Here is a 24,976-nt window from a genome sequence, read left to right on the forward strand (position 1 = left end):
GGGGGTCCCCAGCCCTTTTCGGGATCACTTCCGAGGGCTGAGCCCCACAGCCCGGCCCTGAGGATGCCGGCTCCCATCCGCAGCCCTCCGGCTCCTCCTGGCGGCCTCGCACCGCTTCTCGGCTCGAGTGCGACGGGCTGATCCGGCGAGCAGATAGCTGGAGGTGCTGCGGGCCATCTGCCTTCCCAGAAGGTCTCACCTGCAGCCTCTCGGGCGCCCAGCTGCTTTCAATCTGGTTTTGCACACCATTTGGCTCTGCTAGCAAGGTATCCGGGACCTGAGAAGCAATAGCACGCAGAAAGGAGCGGCAATAGCACAAGCAGATGCTGTGCTTGGCTGCCCACGAAGTTGGAGACCTGTGCTAAATGTGGCCACGTGCCCCCCCAAGGACCCCCTGAAGCCGTTGGGGAAGAGCTGCTCCACCAGCCCTGCGTTTTTAGGCCCTCCCTTTTTACCCATCTTCAGGCACCGGCAGGAGAGCACATCCCCATCCACCTCAACTGCTCACAAAGAGCCACAGAGCCCTCTGCTGCTGCTCACAACTCTCATATCCTCGTGAGGACTTGAAAACTGAGAAGCAAGAAGACATCAAAGGAAAAAAAAAAGAAAAGAAAAAAAAAAACAACCACCAATAAATGAAAGGTTCTGTCAATGGTAACAGTAGGCTGGGGCCCTGCAAACACAAGGAAAGCATCACAGAACGAGCGCCCACCCTGCAAGGCAGCAGCAGGAACAGCCCCATATGCCCACGTGTTTCAGCATCGTATGGAAGTCGTGCCAGGCTGCAGCTCCCTGCAGCCCGAGGGGCTGCATCCAACGGCACAGGAAGAAGGGGAAGGAAAGCACAGCTTGCTGCTGAGAGCCCAGGCTGACAATTAAAACCTAGTGACAGGAGGAAGCGGTGTGAAATGTTTCCATTCCAGAAGTGTTTTCTGATGTACTCCTGAAAAGACAAAACTCATCAGTGGGCGCAGCTTGTAAATAAGTTACACTCAACCAATTCTCTGGATGGATGCACTCAGGAATAACCTGAGTTTAAGTAAAATGATGTGATCCCTTACTGGCTTCCCCCTGCCTGAATTGGCCCTCAGAACTGATCAACCAAGAACGCAGCACTTCCCAAACTCACTTGAATACATCCACGTTTTATTTGCTTAAATAAAGGTAGAATCTCAGTGTTACAATTCCAGTTTTGTAGCAATAGCAACAACAGCAGCAGCATGAGTGGACACAGGGAAAGGAGGGCTGTTGGTGCAGAACTTTGCAACAGAGAGTTCAAGATTTGGGCTCCTTCAGGAATTGTGCGTCCCTCAGAATAAATTGAACAGCTTCAATATATTATACTCCACCTCTGAATGGATTTTTAAAAACACATAAGCCTAATGCTTATGTTTGGCTGAGTTAAACTGAAGGAAAATCTAGATAGAGGCCTGCAGAGGTCAGACACTGCTAAATAAATAGACCTAATTCCTAAACGTATGCTGCACCCACGGAGGCAGAGCAAGAGACCTGATTTTCTAGGAGCTTCAAGCACTTCCTATCTATTGGTGTGAATGTGAATATCCAGCCCCCTTTCAAAATCAGATTCCCCCTCCTCCCCCCCCCCCCAGGACTTTGTATTAAAGCTCAGCCCCTCCCACGTGTGGCTGCCCCACAGAGAAGAGCAGGATCACCTGAGCTCCCAGAGGAGACATCCTGCAAGCTCACAGACTGCAAGGGGACGGGGTTTCGCTGCCACCAGCCAGTGTGAGAGCAGAGACTGCCCTGCTCTAAAGCACTGAGTATACGAGGCTGCTCTATTTGAGCTACACAATCAGCTATCCAGTAGCTCATCACAGTGGGCACTGCACTCAGCAGGAAGCTCTCCCCATGCCAGGCTCCTAAGTGCTTACAGGCAAAGTCATCGTTTTGGACAAACACTTGCACAGGAAGTCGCAGAACATGAGGTTACAATGGCAAGCCAGCAAGCACTGACCTCTTGGCTACACACAAACAGCTCAGGACTAACACCTAGCAGGGAGCAGGAGCTGGGATCAGCAAAGCTTGGCATCCTTTCTTGGAGGGCTCCCTGCCCTCCCAGTACCGTTCTTCAGCCCCTTGAGGAATCAGTCCAAATCTCTCCCCAGCACAGCTGCTCATTGACAAGGGTCAATTAACTGAGTGGACGTTCTCTAGCAGTAGGATGCCAGCTGATCAGATAAAATGTACTGGATTCCCTGTTAGGGAGTAAGGGCCGGGGCAATGGTGTGAGTAAACCGAGCTGAGCAGCACAGCCCCTGACACAACAGGTAATCACGGTGAGTGGTTTTATGCTGCAGCATTCATAGAATCAGAGACACACAGAATCACCCGGACACAGAGATTACTTCTGACAGGAACCAGCTGAAGGTTCACGCTCCAGATCTCCTGAACTCCCAGCTAACTCAGATCCTGTGCCACGAACTGCTGAGTGGCCACGCTGGAACCTTCCATCCAGGTCTATTCAAGGTGTGAGAAGCAAGATCTGGTGTTGAGCCTCCAGAAGGGCTGAGGAAACAAGCAGAAGCCGGTCTCTCCATAAAACAACACCCAAACAAGGCAAAGTTAGAAGGTGGAGAAAAACAGATCAGAAACAGCTACGAAGAAACGATGCTGCAGCATTCAGTTTCTTCTCTCCTTCATTATGTTACTTGATATCAGAGTTCTAGCATTACTCAGCACAGAATGCATTGATCCCAAGCAGCAGATGTACACATCCCAGCCTCTCCAGGATCTGGCACTCTCACAACTGTGTGGGCTACAGTCTTCCCAACAGGTTTCACTCACACTGCTGAGCAGACTTCGCTTTGGCAGTAAGGCCATGAGTTTAGCGGGTCTAGTAGTTTTTTGAGTTCAGGACTAAAACATTTCAGAGCTTCTGGAGTGCCCCCCAGCTTTGTCCTGCATGCAGTTCTTGCTACAGGTCAGAATTCACTCCCTTTAGTTTAACCCAGTCCTTTAAACCTGCTAAGACAGGCAGGGACAGGAGCAGGACTGCATTCACACGCTCTTCGCCAGCACTCTCCTGTAGATTCATCTTCCACATCTGAAAACTCCAGTCAGAATTCAGATAGTAAAGCTGCAACCCCCCAGCGTGCAAACCACCCACCGTCCTCACGGCCACCCTCCTCACAGTGCCCCCTCTCTCCTTGCAATCCAACCATCGGTTCCGGCGACGTTCCCAAAGCAGCAGCCGTCCTTAACAACAGGAGGACCCCGATTTGGAGCTGGAGTGCAGGTCGATGGTGTGGCCCAACATGCAGTGCTCCAGCTGCTCCTCCACCGCCAGCACCTGGCGCACAGCTTCCTCAAAGGCCACGGCCACGTTGGTGTCATCCTTGGCGCTGGTCTCCAGGTATGGATAGTTGCCGTTCTCCATGCACCAAGCCTGGGCCTCCTCTGTGCTCACCTGCCTTTCAAGTTTGTCAATCTTGTTGCCCAGAACTACGAAAGGGAAGCGTTCGGGGTCCTTCACATCAGCGTAATAGACAAACTCCTTCTGCCAGTTGCTGAGGTTCTCAAAGCTTTGCCGGTCATCCACGCTGAAGGTCAGCAGGCAGCAGTCAGCTCCCCTGTAAAAGGGGGTCCGCAGGCTCTTGAATCTCTCCTGTCCCGCAGTGTCCCAGATCTGGAGGGTCACAAAACGTCCGTCTACCTCCAGGTCCCTGTTTAAGAACTCCACACCAATCGTGTGGAAAGCCTGCGAGTCAAACTTGTTGGTGACGTACCGGTTCATGAGGGAACTCTTCCCAACTCCACCATCTCCGAGCAGAATAACCTTTAAGAGCAAGGACTTCCCACTCATTGCAGCAGGACGGACGGCCACAGGACCAAGGCAACCTATAGAGTTCAGAAACAGTGAAAAATAACTCTTTGAATTATGAATCCTGCAGAAAGTTGCACAGCTGATGGCCTACAACTCCTGGCTCTTGAGCTGGGAAACTGGCTTTGTCTCCACACGCACTCAGTGGGGCTGAAGGAAGTAAATCTGCACCCCTGGAACATCCCCCAGTTGTCTTCCCCCCTTCAGAAATTAAGCAGCACAGTGCTGAGATGGTGGAGCACACTGGGATAAAGAACACAACGTTTGTGGCCCTCACCATTACTCTGGTATTCCCAGAAATGTTTAGGAAAGAACTGGAAGTCCACTTCAGGTTTCAAGTAGTAACATTTTTTACTACTATTCCATCTCTCTCTTATTTCAGGGAAGCAAAACTCCAACTTCTGGATTTTGATGGGGGTGCACAGGAATAAATAGCATTGCTATCTTCGTTTCTGAACAAGCTTGTGAAAAAAAAAGGTAATCTCTCTTGTTAGAGCACCTGGTAGAGTTGGCAGTTAGGCAAGCTGCCTGGCATACAACTCCTCCATCAGGTCTGAAACGGAAGCAGCAGCTCTCTGCATGAAGCACAAGGTGACAACAGCTATTGAGGTTGTTATGGACCCATTACATCACCCTTGTCAAACACTTTGTGTACCTGAAAGCTTATCTCGTTCTGTCAAACATACCAACACCAGGTAAACACCTCTTACTGCCTCAGCCCAGCACAGCAACAGCTAACCAGCAGCAGGAATCACCACTGCCAGGCCTGCCTTCTTCCTGTACAATCACTGGCTGAATCGCTCCCCCCCGTTTGGCCACGAGGATGTAAGAAGTGTACAGACCTAACATCAATACAAGTCATCCAGCAAACCAGCCCTTAATCACCCCAAGCAGGCTGACTCACCTTACAAGTACAGCTGTGCTCGTTTTCCACCCACAAGCCCTACAGCTCGGAAGGAGATTTCCCATATGCAGAGACCTGGCTTCTCTGCTGCTCTTTTTTGGCACTGCTTTTTGCAGCTCGCTTTGCTACAGCACAGGTGTGAGTTCACACTGCAACAACCCCGATATCACCGGTTCCTTAGTCAGCAGGCACAAGAGAAAAGACCGAGTGCCAACCAACCCTCCCACAGCCAGGGATATTCCACAATGGAAGATAAAGCCCTGACGTGGAATGAGAGATTCGTTTTGTTGCTGTCTGTACTATACCTGCTCTAGAAATACAGCACTTCTGTCTCCAGGACTGTCCAGGAAATGCCTTCCTCCAGCATGACAGTCACTGCAAAACAAACATCAGTCAGTGAGGTTGCTGTAGCCGGGCTCAGCGTGCTGCCTTTGAAGCTGTAACATTGACCCAGGCTGGACAAACAATGGATGAGTTCTGGGGTGCCAAAAGCACAGCACTGGTGACTAAACCAGCTGGGAACAAGGTGTGAGGACACAGATTCCCTTGCCCTAAGTATAACAGAACACAGATCATTTCTGACCGGAGCAAAGATGTTAAACCCCAAAGAAGAGAAGAATAAAAGAAAGTGCAACCCACGCCTTCCCTTCATCCAGGAAACAGCTTTGATCTGCCTGCCCTCACACTGCTATCTGACCTGAGGATGGAACACATACCTGGATCCTCTGCCCCTCAGTGCTGAGCCAGCTGGCAGCAGCCTGCTATGGCAGGAAGCACGGTCTGCTCCCTTACACCACAGCCCACATTCCTGGGCAGGGTGAGGAGATGCAGTGCTGCTGAGTGATGCCACCGGCTGGTACAGGGCTGCTGTGGGGGTCTGATGCTGCTTACAGCAGCACTTCTATTCCTTCCAAGCCAAAAAGCACCAACCACAGACAGCCCTGCTCAACTTTATTTCCTCTTTTTTTTCAGAGCTCTTTTAACCGACGCTTGCCACAAAGCCAAAATCAGAAACTTCTGCTTTTGCTCGCAGAGATGCTAACTGAAGCCTCCTGATTTCACTTCCCCCGCCCAGAAATACCCCCAGCCACACGCAGCTGAGCAAACTGCAGACACCTGAGCAGCATCCGTGCGACCCAACGTACCAAAGCAAAACGTCAGCATCCCAAGAGCCCAACAGAAACTGCAGCACGGCTCGGCCTTAAGGAACACCCCGGGGGTGCGATGGATTCAACACAGCCCCAGCCCTTTCCCAACCCCCTGCTGGGGGATGGGATGCTTCACCCACAACCCCCCCCCCCAGGACCCAGCGCTGGGGATGCGGCCTGAGGGAGGGGGGACAGGGGATGTGCGGGGCTAGAGAGGGATGCTCGGGGCTGAGAGGGGTGTGTGAGGCCAGGGATGGATGCTCGCGGTACCGCCACCCACCGCCCGCCCTTACCGACCTCCAGCCGCCGCCGCCCACCGACCCGACCCGCCGGGGGCAGGTGCCGGCCAGTCCGGCGCATGCGCGGTACATGCGCATCTCCGATGCGCCGCGAAGGGGCGTGGCCACTAGTAGCCCCGCCCACCGCCGTGAGAGGCCACGCCTACCCCGTGCCTGCCAGCGATGCGGGTGCAGGCAGCGTCGTGCTGAGCATCCCCTGCTGTCCCCCGCTTGGTGGCACCGTGCCTCAGTTTCCCCACTCTGAAGGAACCTCCCGCCCTGCCCTCCGCCCCGCTGGGCCCGGAGCGTGAGTCTGTGCGAGGCTCTTCCTTTAGAGCCGGGGTTGCTTACCGTCACCTGGTGCCAAACGTGCACCCGAGTGCATTTTGCATGGAAACGATCAGATTTGGGGTGTGAGCAATAGGGTGCGGTGCCACAAGGAGCTGCTTCCATGCAGACTGCAGCGGCTGCTTGAACCCCGATGAACTCATTGCATGCCTCGCACTGCAGCTGGACCTCCAGCCTCCTCCTGCTTTTTCTGGACCCAGTAACCAGCTCTGCAGCTGCTCCCCCAATACCCTGTAGCTCCCAGGCACAACAACTGCTCCGGACATCCTGGTAACACGAGGAGCTGCAGGCGTCGGTGGGGAGGGGGCCGGGAGAGGATCTGCCTGCTGGGAGCAGCTGGCTGGGCTCTGGCAGCTGAGCACTGCCCAGCTCATCGCAGCACATCCTCCCACTTCCCATCGGTGGGATGCTGGAGGTGTTCTGGGAGCATTGTGGGAGAGGCAGCAAGAAGAAACGTGCCTGGGCAGCTGAGCTGCTTCTCTGAGACACAACACTGCAAGCGTGGGCTCGTCCCTGCACTGCTCAGGCCCTGGGGTGTGGGAGCACGTGCTGCCTGCAGGCTGGGTGCTGAGGTTGTGTCCCTGAGGTGCTGGGTGCTGCAGCGGGCAGGCGGGCAAAGGCAGTGGTGAGCTGCTTATGCCTCACTTCCCAACCGCAGCTCATCCCAGGAGTCCCTCAGGTGGTTCTGGGGGATGGGATGGCAGAGGTGAGGTTTTTACAGAGCCCATCATTCCAAGCAGGGGACAGCAGTGCTGCTGCAGCCTCTGCGCTCAACCTGATGGCTTTTCCTAGAGCTGTGCTGATTCGGCCCAGCGCTGCCCTCCTCACCCTGCGTGTGTCCATCAGCCCTGAGTAATTCCTCCTGCAATGCCCCAGGCACTGGGCTCACTGCCAGCCAGGCTGTGGGCACCACAGGCATTGCCAGCACCCAGCTGCTCCCCTCTTTGCCTCTGAGCCCTCCGCCACCCCCTTGTGCTCTACTGCTTGCTCCAATTCTCACCTTCTCTCTGCACCGCTCATATGCCACCTCCCTGCACTGTGCATGGCATCAGCCGTGCCTTCCTGCGCAGCACAGCAGCGATACAGGGAACAAAGCCATGGATAGCATCAAGCAGAGCAGCTGGAAATGCAGAGGGCAGCACAGCAGCACTATGGGAGCAGGCAGCAGCCTGAGTTTTACCTGGAGGTAAGTGCACATGCATGGCTGTTGTTTGGAAGACGCAGCACGAGGAAGCTGTTGCTGCATGCTTATCTGCTGCCCATCAATCTCGTGTTGGTTCCTGGAAAGCTGTGGGGGTGGCTGGCAGGCACTGGATCACTGCTCCACACTGGGACACAGCCCTGCACTGGTGATGAGTGGAGTCACCACAATGTGGGCATGGGATGGAGATGGAGGTGGCTGCAGCGTCCTGGCTGTGGGAAGAAAGTGTCCCAAAGCGATGCTGGAGGGGAGCTGCTCCGTGCCTCAGCTTTTGGGGTCGTGTCCACCCTGCCCTCATTCCTTGTTCTTTTCCCATCTCAAACCCCACTGTTGCTGCATGGCTCCGTGTCTGCTTGGCTACCACCCATCCCTTTGCCCAGTGGTAGAGGTAACTTCAGGTGATCGCCTGCAATCCCTGCCTGGCCCTACACCTTCCTGCTGGGCATTGCTCTGTGCAGGTCAGAACCTCCACCTCACTCCCACATCCTCAGGGTGCTGCAGCTGCTGCCCAAAATGGGGATAAATCACAGAGAGGGGCCAGGCTGGGGGGGGGGCAGAGAAACAAAACCACTTTTCACGCCATAATCCTTTGTAATAAAGCACCGAGGAAAGGGGAGAAAGACGATAAACAATGTCCCTGTGTGAGGCAGCTGCTTCCCAAAATACAGCACTGCCCCACGCCGTCAGCTGCCCCTACCCAGCACAACTGCCACGTGTCACCAGAGCTGCCTTCCCCATGGCAAGCACTTTTTTCTGCTCATGGCACGCCGGGGGAATGCATGCAATGTGGTGGGGGGCCCCGATGAGCAATTTTGGCCACTCTCTGGAGCTGTTGGTCACTGCTGCACGCGTGGTGAGGAGCAAAGGCACGCAGCAAGGCAGCTCCCATCCCTTCCCCATGCTCAGAACAACCTAGGGTGCAGCACAAAGCTCCCCACGGTGAATGTGGACCTCCAGAGCCTCTGAAGGGCTCTGCTGCCAGGGCTGTGGCCAAGAGGGCAGGGAGCTGGGAGCGCACCAGCTTCATATTATTACGGCCTAAGCCCTTACTCACTGGGGATGAGCAAGCTGCTGTTCATAAAGCTGACCTCCCGGGCATTATTTTGAGAGCAGTAATAACTTCTCAGCTTCTTGGGGAGGTGTTGGTGCGTGCTGAGCACTGCACTCAGTGCTGCTGGCAGCTTGCTGGCTCGCCCATTGCTTTCACCTACTGCTGCATCCCCTCTGCTTTCCCTTCCTACCAAGCTCACACCTGCACTGTGCACACACTGTGCACGCATGCATGGCTGCTTCCAAACACCTCCTGTGCACGCAGGTTTTCCCTTGCAGCTCATGTTTGCTCTCTCTCCCTCCCTGCAGCTGTGCTTGCACAGCAAGGGGACGCGGCCCCATGCCACACTGCTAGGTGACAGCTCTGCCCTGCACACGGAGGAGCTGCAGATTTGCATGGCTGTGAAGCTCAGAGCGTGGCTTCTTCGCCTTATCGCGCTCGAAATGCCCGAGATTATCTCCGTGCAAACCCATGGGGCCAAATCCCCTCCCGGCTGAGTCAGTCCCAGGGGAGGGGGGGAGGCACCCATCCCAGCCACTGAGCCGAATGGGCCCCGTGCTGCTGCTCACCAGGTATTTGTCCTGCAGAACCCAAATAACTCCCGACCGTGACTCAGCCACCTCCTCCCTCCTTCGCAGCCGATAAAGCCATGGGAGGAAACCGCCCCAGAGCAGCCGGACGGGGCCCCAGTGGGGGGGCATGGATACTCGCAGGACACAAGGGACTGTGGCACTCAGCCCCTCGGGGATGGTCGCCTCACGGTGCAGCATCACCTGCACCAGTGCTGCCAAAGCCATCACAGTTTGGGGACATCAGCCTGGCAGGCATCCCAGCTGCCCACACACCCAGGTGTGCTGGGGTGAAAAAAGTCCAGGGCAGGGAGGGAGGGATAACATTGGTAGAGAGCTTTTCTGTAACGATCCTCCCCTTACTGGCCAACCCTCCTCCTGCAATGGGGGCATTTGGGGCTCTTTGCCCTCAGAGCTGAAGATCACAAGAATTGGGTGAGGCAGCTGCAACCTCCCTGCCCGTTGCTTTGGTGAGACAGTCCCCGTGTTTCTGCAGTCAAAGCTGTTGGTCGGTCCACTCCCATCTCTGCAGGCACAACAGTTTCGCAGATGAGCCTGGAGCAGGTGAGGAAGTCTTGGGAAACCTCAGCAGAGCCCTGGGGATGCACACAGAACCTCAGAGTGCCAGGCTAGGAACATATGAGAGGGTACCAAGCCCATCTGAGGGCTGCAAAAACCTCCTTCAGCCAAGGGCAGGGGCTGAGGCAGGTGAGAGAAGGGCTGTGCCAGGCAGCAAGGGGACAGACCCAGCACCCGTGGGACCTGGGCCAGTGCAGGAAGCTCCAGCCCAGCCCCGCAGCAGTGCTTTGGGCAGAGGACACGAACTGCTCAGAGCAGGAGGTTCGGTCCCCACCCTGAGCTAGGCTGCCCCTGCAGGGATCTCTCTGATCAATGCCAACCTCCAACCCTGCCCTTCCCATCCCCAAGGCCACACCTGAACCTTCCCCAGGGAAGAAGCCACAAGCCAGAGAGAGGTCATTATACTTTTGTTTTATTTTATAATAAACTTCTCATTTTTCCCCAAGGAAGACAAATTGTGAGTGAGGCTACAGAACACCATCAGTGAAAAGGATGACATCGAGGCCGCGGGCTGGCCAGAAAGGATCCCACTCCCCCAGTGCAGAGCTCTGTCTGTCCCCAGGAGCCTCCACAGCCTCTGCTCACCTCCCCACGCATCAGAGCAAGGTCAGCACGGTCAGCAGGCATCAGCTGGGCAGCACCCATGGGGTTGGGTTGGGCTGATGGATCGGGGGGCCACACTTTGTGTCCCCCACTCACCAAAGCTGCCAGTGAGGCGGGGCAGTGGGTCAGACGATACGGCTGTTTTCTAGACGTGTACATGATGGAAGTTTAAAAAAAAAAACAACCAAAAAACAGATGATTTAATTCATAGAAAAGAAAAAAAAAAAAAAAACAAAAACCGATCAAGTGGTGGCTCTTCCTGCCGGACCATCGCTCTAGGAAGACTTCACACATTCCTTCTCCTGCTCGATGGCTGTAAGAAAAAAAAAAAAGAGAGGTCCATTAACCCCCACTGCTGCTCCCTAGGAACAGCCATTGGCTGCGGAACGATCGCTCAGAGCCCGGCAATGGGTTTTATTGTCTGAACCCAACCGCAGTCAGAGGGCACCGAACATCCTCCCGCAGCTTCCCACCGGGACACCCCCACCCCGAGGGCAGCAGCCCCACGGACGGGACGTGACCCACACAGCTTTGTCCCAATGGTGGGTACGGCACAGGGAGCGCCCCAACCCCCCCCTCCCGCCCCCGGGTGCATTTTTCTGCGTTTTTCTCAGCTACACCAACCGCCTCTCCCCACGGATTCCTCAGCAGTGAGATCAGCGCTCGGGATACCCGCATCTCCGGCCGTGACCGGGCAGCCCCCCGCCCCAACCCCGGCTCCATCCCCTCCGCACTCACTCTCCTTGGAGGGCAGCGTGTTCTTCTCCTCCGTGTTGGTCTTTTTCAGCTTCTTCTTATCGAATTTCTCCACCTCCGACAGGTCCGGTTTGTCGCACATTTTGCCTATGAGATCCCCCCCGGTTCGCATCAGCGGCGCTCCGTGCAGGGTGGGCACGCAGCACCTCGCAGACAAAGGCCGCCCGCCCGCCCCGGGGCGCCGCCCCACGCCCGCTTCCCACCGCGGACAATAGCGCAGGGCGGGGCCCTCTGCCACCCCGCACCCACCGGGGACCCCCGCGCGACCGCACCCCCCCGAGCTCCAACGCCGAGCAGAGACCCGCCCGCACGGACCGCTCGTGCACCGCTCCGCCGCTCGGCTCCGCGCTCCCCAGGTGAGACTGAAGCGCGCCGCGTGGGGCGGCGCTTTATATACCCCGGCCGCCGCCCATCCCGCGAGCCCATTGGCTGCTCCGCCGCCCGCGGTGCACGCTGGGAAGCGTAGTCCGCGTGCCGCTTGCCGCCCCCGCTTCGAGGGCTCTGGGAGAACTACAACTCCCGTGATGCCCCGCGGCGCGGGTGCGTGTGTGCACAGAGCGCTGTGCCGCACACCCGCACACACACACACGGCTCCGTGGGAAGGAGGGACCCCCGGGGGCTTCGATGCGGCAGCGGCCCCGCAGCAGGGCTGGGTCGGGGAGGAGGGGGGGTGGGCACAGCGAAACCCCCTCCGCTCGCAGTGCCCGCAGGGCTGCGCTCTGCAGCCCCGCGCCCTTTGTCTGGGCACAAAGCGGGGTTCCGCCGCTCCCCGCCCCGAACCCTCCGCTCCCACACAGCCGTCGGACCGTTTCGGACCCATCCCGCACAGCTCAGGTCTCAACCCAAGCTTTTTCCCACGGCAAATTCACCGCGTCCGCCCTCACAGCCTCGTGCACGTGGTTATTTCTGCTTTCGGTAATTCACAACGACGGAACCGAGACGTCCAGCAGAAAGGAGGAAAGCGAAAGCAGCCCCGACCCGAAATAGAACAGCTGCCAGCCATTTTAACTGAGCTTTAAACCTCCCGCAGCACGCGGCCACTGCCGGGAACGCTTCATTCCCTGCTCCAGGACGGAGCCCGGCTGTGAGCACGGAGCTCAGCCCCCTGCATGGCCGGGCATCCGCACGCTTTTCTGGCGAGGAGGGAACGGAGCAGCCCGCAGAGACGCACGCAGCAGGGCTGCTGTGTTACAGCAGGGCACAGCTCGTCCCTCCCACCGATTTCACTTCTCCTCGCTCTGAGCCCAGGCAGCAGTTTTGAGAAGAAGGGCTTTGTTAGCCCACGTACTTCCCCATGGAAGTACATCCTCCGTGCTGCTGCAACAGCTCTTACACGGCAGCAGGAAGGAGATGCTGATGAGAACAAATTGGGACGTGCCTTGTCTTGCTCCGAGTCCCGCTGCCTGCGAGGCACGAGTGGCCAACATACGGCCATTCCCAGCCCGAGCATTAACGCCGGGTAACTGAGCCGGGCTAAGGCACGTTTATGATTGATAACATTCCTTTGTGCTGCTGTTGCTACCAGCACTTTGCAGGGCAGCTGATGCTGCTGGAGCCGACCCTGCTTGGAGCCCTACAGCACGCCCCAAGCTGTAGGGCAGCACAGCTCAGCTCTGTGTCCAGCTGCTTTCCCCCACACGCGGCCCTACAGCAAGTGAGTGTCCCATACAGCTGCGTTTGTGACCAAGGCAGAGAGGGAGAACGCTTTTCCCCTCCTGTGTCCATGCAGGAAGGGCAAAATGAGACCTGATACGTTGGTATCACAACGGCAGCCAGTCTTTTCAAATAGGTTTAGAAATTGGAAATAACTTTTTTTTTTTAATTTAAGGAAGAACCTTTTCACCCAGGTGTGCAATCCTCCTCATCTGAAGATCCGCAGTGCAAAAACACTGCATCTCCCTGCAACAGCCCTCGTGTCCTACTCATCACCCGTCCTTTATGCAGCTACAGCACTGCCAGAGCTCCACGCCTGCACTGCTCCCCCTTCCTCCAACTTTTTATTGCAGCAGGACGTGCACACCAGCAGCATTAGGAGCCCTTTGGAAGATCCCTTTTGAGAGAACCTTTTGCTATGAAGCTCATGTTCCCAAGGAAGACTGAGCCACATCACCACCATCACCACACTGCCCACTTTGGGGGGAAAAAACCCACAATTCAGCTATTCACTGATCAGTACTGAATTATTTTACAGTAGTGGTCTCCAGCAAAGTCTGCCTGAGGCCACAGCTCCTGATGTGGTGCTCCAGTCTGAGGCAAGACAACCACTCTGAGGTCAAAGACCTTTCTCTAGAGCTGCCATCTCCTTCCTTTCCATTTCACTTACACTTTCTGGGTCTACAATATGTAGTATCTACTATATGCAATAAGAGAGGATCATGGTTTAGGTAAACAGGTGCTTCTCAGAACAATCCTGCTGTCTGAAATCATTAGCTTTATGCACAATACTTCACAATTCTTCACTCATGCTTGCTCAACTATTCAGGTTTTAACCACAGCTGAACACTGATGCGAACAGATCTGCTCAGATATGTAACTGAACAGAACAAGAGAAACTGCAGTACCAGAGCTTAAGTCCACAACATCAGATACAGACAAAAGCCACCACTCCCAGCAGCTCAGCCCAAAGTGTGAGCACAGCAAAGCAGAACCTTGCAGTCAGCCCTGCTGCTAAGCCAGGTGAGCTGCCAAGGTCCCTTCCAATCCATGCATCTTACATCACATGGATGCACACCATTTTTTTTTCTTAGGGTTTTTAAATGCACTTATAAGCAGAGGCTACATATTGTGGTTTGGTTTTTTTTGTTTGTTTTTTAAATAAAAGTTTAATTCCTTCATCAGGTCACATATTTAAACACAAATGCTGCTGAAAATCCTCACACTGCTGCTCTGACGTCCTGGCTCTCAGCTCCCGAGGCGTTGGCAGTGCAGCAGCAGGGCTCCAAAGCAGGAGGCAGGAACTGGGCTCTCGGCACAGCTCAGTGCAGGATGCAAAGCAAAGCAAGGGACACACTTTCCAGACAAACACCAATTCTTATACAAAAAAAAAAAAAAGAAAACAACAACAACCCTACACTGTAATAGAAGTGTTAACATCGCCACAGGACAGAAATTCTAGGAAGGGAGAGGGGAGAAGTTCTCATTAAAAGGCACAACTGAAGTAGTACTTCCCAGATCTCGACCGCCTCTTTTTCAGTTAGTTCCACTTGCAGCCCAGCCTCCCAGTGCCATGCTAGTTACCCCAGCAAGTCATCTCAAGTTCCTTCTTTTCCCTTTTCCCTTCCCCATCTCACAAACAAATCAAGGAGGAGTGCTTATAAAAACCAGAGCATAAAACAGCTTGACCTGTAATACCGTAAGAGTCCAGGAGAGACATTTTAAGATTGTCTGGTACAGTTACTATGCGTTCAAGTTTTGGATGATACTTATTTTACACCTAAGAGCCTCAGCTAACTCTAGTTTTGGTATTTTCTTTTGGGCGCCTCGCTGCCCATCAGATTGGTTTTGGATTTGCAGTTTTCCCAGTGCTGTGTAACACGAACCCCTTCAACCCACTGCCATAAGCCAAGCTTCTGCAAGGTGAAGAGGCTCAGTTACCAGAGTACTGGTGAAAACAAACCAAGGTACATGTGCACAGCATGTCCAGGTGCAGTACAGTACACAACAACAGTCCTCCAGTCAGTAGCAAGGCTAATGGGAACTTGTGAAATGGAGGAACTGGTTTTAATCTACCCTAAAACCTATAGCCCACAACCAGCTGTCCTCTGCATAAGGGGGAGAATACTTGCCCAAGGAGCACCTTCACCACTAAGTTAACCCAACAGCAAGGCAGTACTGCAGACCACGCTCTCAGCATTCTGTTGTGCAACACATTAAAGGACATTTCTTCAGTAATTAAGGGGAGTTCAAGTCTGCAAGCTACACCGACCTCCTTTCGCAAGAGGAAGGTGTAGCTGAACCAGCCCCAGGTGTGAAACACTTCCTAGATGTCCCCAGGGCTTCAGCTATGGTCAAAGCTTGGCCAAGACACAAGTCTTCCTCATCCCTCTTGAAGAGCTGGCAGCTGTAGAGCAATAAGACAGCAGCCTCTGGGCTCTTGCTGTACATCCAGACCCACATGTCCTAGGGAGATCTACTTCCCTAACAATTCAGGGTGTGCACACCAGGTCATCTAACCCTGCCCGTAGACAAACCCTCTCCCCACCCCCTCCCCCCCAAAATAATTGTGGCAATGCACCATGTATCAGTCCTGCTCTCCACAGATCTGCAGTACTGAGCCAATCCTACCGATGAGCCCCCAATGCACAGGGCTGCTGGCAGAGCTGGAGTGTTACAGACATGAGCTTTTTGCCCCAGCCTCCCCATGCTGGGGTCAGAGCCAGTAAGCCTGACTTAAAGCAGGAGGAGCTGTGGAGAACTGCACTGGAACAAGCAGAGTCTTCTACTGGACTTTACAACAAGCTGAACAACTTTTGGTTTAAAAAAAAAAAAAGCCATACAAGCAGAAGCTGGCATCGGTTGTTATAAAGGGACATGGCTGAATAGGTAGGAGACAGATTCCCCATTATGAGTCCTCCTGATGGCTTCCGCAAGGATCATTGAGATGTCAATCACCTGGAAGGGAAAGAGACATCAAACCTGTGAGAATGGTTGCTAAGTCAAGAAAGAAAATTCAAGAGTGAACTCATTGCCCCAAATTTGTAATGGATCAGATGAAGACAAATTACAGTTCTAAATGACAGGCATTTTCTTCTCTGTTCCTCTGAAGATACTGCACACAAAGCACTACAAGAAATACTTCAGTGTTGACCTTTCCCAGGATGACAGTCTGTTGCCTCTCTCTGCTGAGACTCCTTAGACTTTTACCCCATTCCACGTAGCCTGGGACTATCTTATTCAGTCTGTAGTTGCAGAGAAGTTCAGGGAGTTTACAGCAAGACCAAGATTACTTCCCTTGAGTCACAAGACTTTACCATTGCCACTACAAGGTTTTATCAGAGATGAAGCTACAGTGCTCCAGTGTGCTGGCTCCACCTGGTGGGGTAAACCATTAGCAGCGGAGAAAAAAAATCAAGTTTCAAACTCCAGTTCAGAATCCCAGCATCTAACACTTCAATACAGCACAGTCTCTAAGAAGCACTATGGACATGGTGCATGAATTAAGTGAAATTCGTATTTAACACTTTCTTTTTCCTGGATAATTTGCCTAAGAAGGAAGGGGGAAAAAAAAGAACCTAAGAGCTGCAGCAGCAGGCAGAACATGGGACTTATAACTGCTACAGTTCTTTATTTCCAAATAGTGAACAGCAGAGGTTACTGTAAAGGAGTGACATGTGACAGCCTGTAAAACTACTGCACTCATCTATAGTGCCTTTGTCCTATAGATCTGTGCTGGGAATCAGCATTTGGGATCTCCTTGATTGTGTGCACTACAGCAGTATCTTCACAAGCTGCCTGTTTTCATGTGGACAGCAAAGTGGTTTTCTTTATCTTTCCTAAGTACCTGAGCACTGTGCTGTGGAGCTGCCACCTGCCCTCAGCCAAACCAGCACAGCATGTGCACAGAGTGAGGCTGAGCTCCCTCTTAGGTCACTTTCAGCTGTTTCTCATACACACTGTTTTCCCATATCTTTTCCCTCCCTGCATGAAACACTTTCTCACAAAAGGGACATCTGGATAAAGAAATTCACATAAAGGGATGGTTATAGGCCTGGAAATTGAAGGCAATGTTTGAAGTATGCACAGCCTTTCAAATCTTGCCTTCCACCCCCCCCCCCCAACTTGTTGTTATGAACTCAGTAGCTTCTCTGATCTCCCAAGGGCATCAGGAGAGGCAGCAAGAGTGAAGCTTTTCCCACTGAGACCAGAAATCCTTCCAGACAGCTTCTTCTGATCTTTCTTTTGTGGGAAAACAAGGCTTGCACCCCCCCATTGTGGTGGGTGATGATTTCACAAGTGAGGTTAGCATCATTATCAACTTGAGAAATTCCTACCTACTGCTTTCTGCTTGAGTACATGTCCTTTGCGTGCAGTACCCTCTGCAGGAGTGACAACTGCTTGCATACACTGTGCCCCCCTGTGATCAGTGATCTGCTCTAGGTAAGGCAAGCACTGAAAAAAATGTCTTAAATATTTAAGCCTATCTGGATAAGCAGGTGCCTTTCATAGGTGTAACAGCTCTGCTAACCCTCAGCAATTAGAGCACAACACTGGTCAGTGCTGGGAAGCTGCAGTCTGGTGATACTGCTGTAAATACTATACAGTATTGGTGTTTTCCCCACCAAAAGGGAGACAGACAAATGGGCCATCTCCAAGAAGAAAAAGGAGGAGATGCTCACCTGGATTTTAGGGCACTGCTTCATCTTGTCCTCCTGGGGTATCGTGTTTGTGACTACCACTGCCTCAAAACAGGCATTATTGATCCGAGAAATTGCCGGCCCAGAAAAGATCCCATGAGTTAAGATGGCATAAACTTTGGTGGCTCCAGCTGACACGAGTCTATGAGCAGGGAAGGGGGAAGAAAGTGATGAAGAATTACTAACCAGCATTAAAGCGATATGAGTGCAAGGCAAGGGGTAAGCCACAGCAATGGGGGGAAGTAAACAGTCAAACAAGTACCATAAAATCCACCACAAGCAAGTTACACATTGCAACAACACTCATCAGCCCTGGGATATTTGGGTTATATCACACAAACCCACCTTCAGTGACTTCTGCCAACACAAGAGGGCAGGTATTACCAAGTGCTCGCTTTTCTAGTGTAGACAGCTGATATCAAAGCCTGGAAAGCTTACTAATAGAAATTCAGATGTGTGATATTAAGTTGATGGTTGAGACAGCATTTAATTATATCAGAATCAGTGATGGCAACCTGCCTATATTAAACTCAAGTGCGAGAAATCAAACATCACTACACTCAGCATCAAGAGCAATACCCACCAGCCATCCCTGTGATACGTGCTTTCAAATAAGAGAGGACACCACCTGGCTACTCATGTAGTCAGAATTTCAGCTACACTTTTCATTTATTTTCTGTGAGGGCTGGAGCACCTCTACTATGAGAAAAGGTAGAGGGAACTGAGCTTGCTTAGCTTGGAAAAGAGAAGGCTCCAGGGAGACCTCATTGTGGCCTTCCAGTACTTGAAGGGAACATATAAAGAGGAGGGGAAATGGCTGTTTGTGAGGGTGGATGGTGATAGGACAGGGGGGAATGGTTGTAAACTGAGACAGGGGAGGTTTAGGTTGATATTAGGAGGAAATTTTCCACACAGGGTGGTGAGGCACTGGAACAGGTTGCCCAAGGAGGCTGTGGATGCCCCATCCCTGCAGGCATTCAAGGCCAGGCTGGATGTGGCTCTGGGCAGCCTGGTCTGCTGGTTGGTGACCCTGCACACAGCAGGGGGTTGGAACTGGATGAGCATTGTGGTCCTTTGCAACACAGGTCATTTTATGATTCTACCTTGTGAAACTTCGCATACAAATCAATGAATTCATTTAGTCATGAATAGATGGGTTTTTTTTGATTGAGGAAAGCATCAGCCAGCCCTACTCACTTGTCTGCAGCATGACAGATGGTGCCACACGTGTCTGCCATATCGTCCACCAGAATGGCCACCCTGTCCTTCACATCACCCACCAACACCATGCGATCCACCTCGTTGGCTTTCTTGCGCTCCTTGTGAATGAGGGCAAAGTCTACATTCAATCGATCTGCAATGGAGGTCACTCTGAAGAGAGAACAGTTTCCAAAGCACACTTAAACTCCACGGTAGCTTCAGTCAGATCTCTTCTCAAACTGAAAAGATGCTAAGATTGCAGTAAAAGAAGCTGTCACCACATCTGCTCACTGCTCCCCTGTTGTTAAATGTGACCACAGGAAATCTTTCCTGGAGAGACTCAAACTTTATATACTGCTACTGATGAATAGTGATGTAAAAGCTTTATTGGTGAGAAAACAAATGGTAGCTGGCTGACTTGGCACTTCATGACCTGCATTACACAACAAGGAGCTGAACACACAGAAGGCCCTGGCTGACACACCTGAGTCACAATGCTGCTACAGGAAGGCACACAGCTTGGCTCTTTGTAACAGATAGCTGCAGTCATTCCAGAGCGTGTGGCTCAGCTCAGCACACATCAACATTTTGGTGTAATGGTCTCCTGGATTCAAGAATACACCTGCTTTACTTCACTGCTCATGTGTAACCATTATACAGAAGCAGCAAAAATCAGCCTTGTTTCTCCCTAATCTGACACCGTTCCAAACTGCCCACAAACTGCTGTTCATCTGCAGAAAGATGGGAGATTGTCAGACTATCTCAGCAGAAATGTGCTGTGACATATGCTGCTGCTCTTAAGAAAGGAATCGTCTATCATCTTTGCTCTCAGGGAAGAGGGCGAGCAGCAGCAGGCTGAAACCACAGCAAGCAGTTAAAATTAAGAGCAATAAAGCAAGAAAATGCCTCGGTAGACTAAATACCTCAGAGAGAACAGTCTAGCTGAAAATGCATTATTATCCAGCAGGAATACCTTGTCTTGGCATACGAGCATGAGCTACACGATCCTGTCCTTTAACATACATCAATTCCATTCCTAGAAAGATCAGTTTTAGTCCATGGGATGTAGTAACTGGACAACTCCTATCCATGCATTCCTATCACTATGTGATTCTAGGATCTATTTAATTCTCCATGCAGCTCAAGAAACCTTCTAAATATTCCCCAGGGAGAGTAACCAACTGCTCTTCCCTAGCTGTAGCCAGCTGGCAGAGGGGGAACATGTCTTCAGAGCAGGGTCACAGCTAGCTACAAGCACACTCAGGAATTCAGGTAGAGGAGGCAGCATCTCTGCTTGCTCTGACAGCTTACCTCTTGGCTCCACCAGCATCTGGTGAAACAATGGTGCAGTTCTTCCACTCAGGAATATTCTCTTTGATCCATTTCAGTACAGCAGGTTCAGCATACAAGTTATCAACAGGGATGTCAAAAAAACCCTGCAAGAAAGATGACAGGAACAGATGTAGCTGAAGGTCACATTCCAAGATCAGAGATTGGAAGATTTCTATGTTATCAGGCACACAGCCACAGCATTTTCTGCTTCCCTATCTACTCCTCTCAGTAGAATGGCAGTAGCCTCTGGGATATATAGAACAGTGGTACGACTGGAACCAGTTTTGCAGTGTAAGTAACACTTAACAGCTGATACTTTTACAACATGGAATTAGTTCTATCTCAAGTGGTATAGAAAACCAACATCAAAACATAGCAATGCACCTGGTTGCACAACTATACGCTGACCCAGCAGACTGCTCAGGTAAACCTCAAAGGTCACTAAAAGCTGAAGTTAATGCTGGACAGGGAGCAATGGACAGGAGCAGGGAGGAGTGCCCAGCACAACAGCCTTACACTCAAGGTGCCGAGGAGCAGATCCTTCCTACCATCATTTCTGGGTTCAGCAACCCCACGCATCCAGGCTGAAGTCAGACATGCTGGACAATGATATACACAGAACCAATTATTTAACTCAATCTCATCACTGCTGCTGCTGAAAGGTGACCCCCATGGCAGACATTGCTGCTCCAAGGTGCTCAGGGAAGAGGAATACCACTGCTGGGCTCTGAGATCTTTTCAAAGTCTCAGCTGCACTCTCATACATTTTCTATCTGAGATGAAGCATTTCTGGGCAAACTCCACCAGAATTTACATTGACATGCAAGTGGCTGCATTTTCAGTCATTAAAATGACTGAAAGCCCACCTACTTCACCAGGCAGCAGATAGCTGACCTCTCTGGATTCAAAATGCTTGCACCAACACAACAGATGTGCTACAACTGTCCCAGGTGTAAACTGTTTTCTTGGTCTCACAGCTTGTTCAAGGTGGAAAGAGACAAGACTAACAACCTGACACCTTGCTGTCCCTCCTCTCCCTGCTAAACAGCTCCTGCTATTTCAAAGCAAGCCCTGGTCAAAATTCCAATTGTTCTGTTGAGATGGCTCATTTCCAGCAAACCCATTGTTTTCCATTCACCAGCAGCTTGGGAGGGGATCAAAGCCAACTGTAGAGGAAGGGTGGAATGGATACAAGCAGAGCTGCCCATCTCATCAGCAGCAAACTTTCATATAACTGTCCTGGAAAACTGAATGCTCATAAGCAGCTGTGCCAGCAGACCTGGAGGGTGTGGTAACCTCAGGGCAGCAGTACTGTTAGCCACTGTGTCAGGCAGCACTGCTCACTCCTCCCTCCTCCTTGACTGTCCTGTATTGGAAAGCTCTGCTCAATATTTAAGAACATTAAATAAAACCATTCTCCATCTGAAATTCCTCACAGGACCAATTAAGAACACAGAGTGCCCCCATATGGTGACCAAGTTGCATGGATCATTTACTAACACAACATTCATTTATACAGGGCTCGTTATGCGTGGTCTAGTTGAGAGCAGCTACAATTCTATTTACAGAGGAACCTGTTGCCCACCCCACCACCCCCTTCCAACTGACCCTACAACTCCATTCCAGCCCTGTGCTCTTAAGTGCTGACTGCTGCTGTAGCTAAAAAAAGCAGATGACAGGAAAGCCTGCAAGGCAGTAAACAGGCTCAGATGGGAGCAGCTAAGTGCTTCCTAATTTCAGTTCCTACCTGAATCTGAGATGCATGCAGGTCCATTGTGATTATGTGATCTGCTCCTGCCACAGACAGCATGTTTGCAACCAGCTTGGCAGAGATCGGGGCTCGGCTCTAAGACAGGAAAAAAAACAGTATTTAAGACAAGTTTAACTCCTTCATCAAGATGTGAGCCTTCCACCCCTAGGCAATGATTCACAAGCAGTTACTAAAAGAAGCACTCATTAACATTGCATCTTTTCATCAGCTGCTGATTACAGGTTGGTACGTTTTCAAGCAGAACCATGTCTTTGTGAAGATGAATCTGCAGTTCAATGCCCTCAGGTTTAAGTTAAATTAAGTTTTATCTCTTCCTCCACCTATTCAATTTCAGCTAAGCCCTGGCAGGCAGGCAGGCCTGCCGGCCTCTCCAAGCAAGCATACATCTTTCCCCAGCAGAACCCCTTCTTAAATCCCTTACCTTGTCCTTTTTGTCCTGCCGAGCATAAGGGAAGCAAGGGATGACAGCTGTGACTCTGCTGGCTGAGGCAATCTTGCACGCATTTATCATGATAAGGAGCTCCATCAGATTGTCATTGATTTCCCCACAGCCACTCTGCACAATGTACACGTCCTCCCCACGTACGCTCTCGCCTATTTCCACACTGGGAACAGATGGGGAAAGAAGAGTTGGATCCAAACAGAAATTAAAGCTGCAGTCATTATGTATGCCTGCAGAGCGACCAAGGGGCTGCAATCCTGAGGGTCTGTGGGTGACAGCACCATGTAATCACGGGTGTTTGGCACGAACACTGTTGCTTGTTTGCTCAGTAACTATTTCATAGTCCTCACCGCTCACATTTAATGGTTCAATAAGGCTGAAAGCGCTCAGCCTCTGCTTTTAATCTCAGTGCAAGCTGAGCATGTAAACCCCCTCAAACAGTTCCTGTCCCCCCCAAAATCACAGAAGTACAAAGCAGCAGTGTATAAAGGAAGCAGGGATGATGGCCAGTCAGCAGGGAAAGCCAAGCCAAGCTTCCAACAGAAGCCATGCTGCAGCAGATTATTCTATTAGAGCCCTAACAGCTTTTCACTGCCTTGAACAGAGAAGCCCTCCAGCTTTTCACTCTGGAAAGGCTTTTGGGGTTAATTTCCTCCTGGATGTAATGCACACTAATCCCTGCTGATGAAGGTACTGAACACAAGCCAAAGGTCCTGTTTGCCAGCAGCACGCCGCCAGCTCCAGCGCGTGTGTCGGGACACCTGCGCCCAAAGCAGGGCTGGAAGGCACACAGCCATCTCAGGCCTTCTCAGCTTCGAGGCTCCTGTAGAAATGCTGTACAAGATGAAGCCCTAAGCGTTGCAACAGTGAAATTTAGAGAAGCCTGCCACAGATGTGGAAGGAACCCAGAGTCACTCTACGAAGGACAAATCCTCCCCCAGTTTCTTCCAGTGCTGGCGATGCTCATATCCTGCAGCAAACTCTGGGAGCACGCAGGCAAGTGATTACCTCACACCCCTAATGGCTTTGTGTTTAGAGCACCTGAAGGTACATCTCTAATTTTATTCATTTCTCATCTCATCCTCCCCCTTCAACATGTTTTTGTTGAACACCAGGCCTTGCTGCTCTACCTCCACCAGCAAACTGCTAACTCAACATATCTTGCCATGCTTATTGCTCTGGTGGAGACCTTCCCAGTGGGCAAGCACCAGAACTAACAGCACACAGTGCCACCTGCCACCGTACTTTAATACCAGAGTTTAACATTAGAGCCCACTTATTGTGTAAGAGCACAACTGAACTGTTTTGCTTTTTCTTCCAGCACGGGCCTTGAGTTGATGGAGGTAAATAAGAGATTGACTGGATGTTTAAAACCCACATCAGTGCTCACACAGGGACCTCCTGGGAGGGACGGGGACATGAGGACAGAGCAATGACACTGCTGTCCATCACACACAGCCCTACCACACCTATGTGCACAGCCTCAGGGCAGCAGTTCCAACACCACGTAATGGAAACAACTCACGTCTGTATGAGATCGTTCTGGGCAGCCATTCAGGATTCCTCCTATCACACTGCCTACGGCACATAGGGCTGTTTTCCTCCAGATATTCCCTACCTCGGCATACGTTTTAGCCTCTCCTTACTCTTAACTCCACGCACACAGCGAGGCCGCAGCTGTGGAGGCCCGGAGCCACGTGTGTGCCGCTCCCCGCTCACCTGCACCGCACCTCCAGCCCCGCCCCGGCCCCCAGAGGGGCAGCCCCGCACGGAGCCGCCAGCGGGCGGGGAGGGGGCGGCCGCAGCCCCGGGCCCACCGCCTCAGGGCGCTCACGGGAGCCCCGCTCCGGGCCCGGAGCCGCCGGCCCACGTGCGAGGCCCGCGGGGCGCGGCCGCCCCCAACCCCGCCGTGCCAGGCCGCCACCCGCCGCGCACTACAACTCCCAGCAGCCCCCGCGCGGCGGCCCCGCGGAACCAGAGCCGTCGTCGCCGCGCTGCCCGCCGGGAATTGTAGTGCGGCCCCGCCCCCGCCTCACCATGTCTCCTGGTTGCTGAACTTCTTGGTCACCACCTTGCCCAGCTCCAGGCCCAGGCGGTCGGCGATCTTCTGCGACAGGTCCTGGTGCGAGCTCCCGCTGAAGATCTTGATGTTGGGCATGGCGGCGGCTGCGGCGGCGGGAGCGCTGCCCTCCTCCTTCCCCTCCTCCTGCTCCCCGCTCCGCCTCGCACCGCGGCCCGCTGCGGCGCTGGGATCCACCCGCCTCCTGCCAGGGGACGCGGCAAGGAGAGAGCAAGCCACGCCGGCCGCGGCTACTCCGCCATCTTACCCCTTCCCGCCAGCCGCGCGGATCCTTTATAGACTCCTCGCCCTCCAACGGACACGCCTTGGCGCTCTCTCATTGGCTAGGCGGCCGCCGGGGGCGGGCCTCGTCCCGACGCTCCAATGGCGTGAAAGGGCGGTGGGCGGGGCTTGGCCTGTCCTACCGATCGCCCAAACAACGGCCCTCGCTGGGGAGCAGCGAGGTGTGCGCGCGTGCTCCCCAAGTGGGCGGGGCGAAGGGCAGGAGGAGGCGTGTGATTGGCCGCTGCCTGCTCGCCTG

General features: G+C 52.8%; 3 protein-coding genes across 11 annotated transcripts; all 3 read right to left on the reverse strand.

Moving 5' to 3' along the window:
- Positions 1 to 1,125: 1,125 nt before the first annotated feature.
- Positions 1,126 to 6,307, reverse strand: RAB9B (RAB9B, member RAS oncogene family). 7 transcript variants are annotated; one of them, XM_090150449.1, is made up of 4 exons: positions 6,191 to 6,307; positions 5,051 to 5,120; positions 4,341 to 4,416; positions 1,126 to 3,858 (listed from the first exon to the last, which is right to left on the reverse strand). In XM_090150449.1, the coding sequence occupies exon 4, from the start codon at positions 3,821 to 3,823 to the stop codon at positions 3,218 to 3,220; it is 606 nt and encodes a 201-aa protein (XP_090006575.1). In that variant the 5' UTR covers positions 3,824 to 3,858; positions 4,341 to 4,416; positions 5,051 to 5,120; positions 6,191 to 6,307; the 3' UTR covers positions 1,126 to 3,217. The 7 variants fall into 7 exon arrangements, with proteins under 7 accessions (XP_090006575.1, XP_090006576.1, XP_090006577.1 ...); XM_090150450.1 differs by having other exon boundaries at positions 6,187 to 6,269; XM_090150451.1 differs by lacking the exon at positions 6,191 to 6,307 and adding an exon at positions 5,462 to 6,163.
- A 4,008-nt stretch (positions 6,308 to 10,315) lies between these two features.
- LOC116229557 (thymosin beta-15A homolog) lies at positions 10,316 to 11,624 on the reverse strand. 2 transcript variants are annotated; one of them, XM_031594094.2, is made up of 3 exons: positions 11,594 to 11,624; positions 11,261 to 11,365; positions 10,316 to 10,835 (listed from the first exon to the last, which is right to left on the reverse strand). In XM_031594094.2, the coding sequence occupies exons 2-3, from the start codon at positions 11,358 to 11,360 to the stop codon at positions 10,798 to 10,800; spliced, it is 138 nt and encodes a 45-aa protein (XP_031449954.1). In that variant the 5' UTR covers positions 11,361 to 11,365; positions 11,594 to 11,624; the 3' UTR covers positions 10,316 to 10,797. The 2 variants fall into 2 exon arrangements, with proteins under 2 accessions (XP_031449954.1, XP_090006580.1); XM_090150454.1 differs by lacking the exon at positions 11,594 to 11,624 and having other exon boundaries at positions 11,261 to 11,360.
- Positions 11,302 to 24,722, reverse strand: PRPS1 (phosphoribosyl pyrophosphate synthetase 1). 2 transcript variants are annotated; one of them, XM_031594092.2, is made up of 8 exons: positions 24,413 to 24,722; positions 22,356 to 22,539; positions 21,911 to 22,009; positions 20,143 to 20,267; positions 18,829 to 19,002; positions 17,614 to 17,773; positions 11,594 to 15,889; positions 11,302 to 11,365 (listed from the first exon to the last, which is right to left on the reverse strand). In XM_031594092.2, exons 1-7 carry the CDS (start codon positions 24,532 to 24,534, stop codon positions 15,797 to 15,799), a joined length of 957 nt encoding a protein of 318 aa, XP_031449952.1. In that variant the 5' UTR covers positions 24,535 to 24,722; the 3' UTR covers positions 11,302 to 11,365; positions 11,594 to 15,796. The 2 variants fall into 2 exon arrangements, with proteins under 2 accessions (XP_031449952.1, XP_090006579.1); XM_090150453.1 differs by having other exon boundaries at positions 11,551 to 15,889.
- Between the last annotated feature and the right edge of the window lie 254 nt (positions 24,723 to 24,976).

Source organism: Phasianus colchicus, chromosome 14 (genome assembly GCF_987193195.1).
Source record: "Phasianus colchicus chromosome 14, bPhaCol1.hap1.1, whole genome shotgun sequence".
Taxonomy (NCBI): Eukaryota; Metazoa; Chordata; class Aves; order Galliformes; family Phasianidae; genus Phasianus; species Phasianus colchicus.

Excerpts from the sequence above, each read along its gene's own strand:
- RAB9B (XM_031594103.2), bottom strand. The coding sequence starts at position 3,823 with ATGAGTGGGAAGTCCTTGCTCTTAAAGGTTATTCTGCTCGGAGATGGT.
- LOC116229557 (XM_031594094.2), bottom strand. The coding sequence starts at position 11,360 with ATGTGCGACAAACCGGACCTGTCGGAGGTGGAGAAATTCGATAAGAAG. Across the intron at positions 10,836-11,260 it reads CACGCTGCCCTCCAAGGAGA|CCATCGAGCAGGAGAAGGAA; the intron begins GTGAGTGCGGAG and ends TTTTTCTTACAG.
- PRPS1 (XM_031594092.2), bottom strand. The coding sequence starts at position 24,534 with ATGCCCAACATCAAGATCTTCAGCGGGAGCTCGCACCAGGACCTGTCG. Across the intron at positions 22,540-24,412 it reads TTCAGCAACCAGGAGACATG|TGTGGAAATAGGCGAGAGCG; the intron begins GTGAGGCGGGGG and ends ATCTGTTCCCAG. Across the intron at positions 15,890-17,613 it reads AGCAGTGCCCTAAAATCCAG|GTGATTGACATCTCAATGAT; the intron begins GTGAGCATCTCC and ends TTTCCCTTCCAG.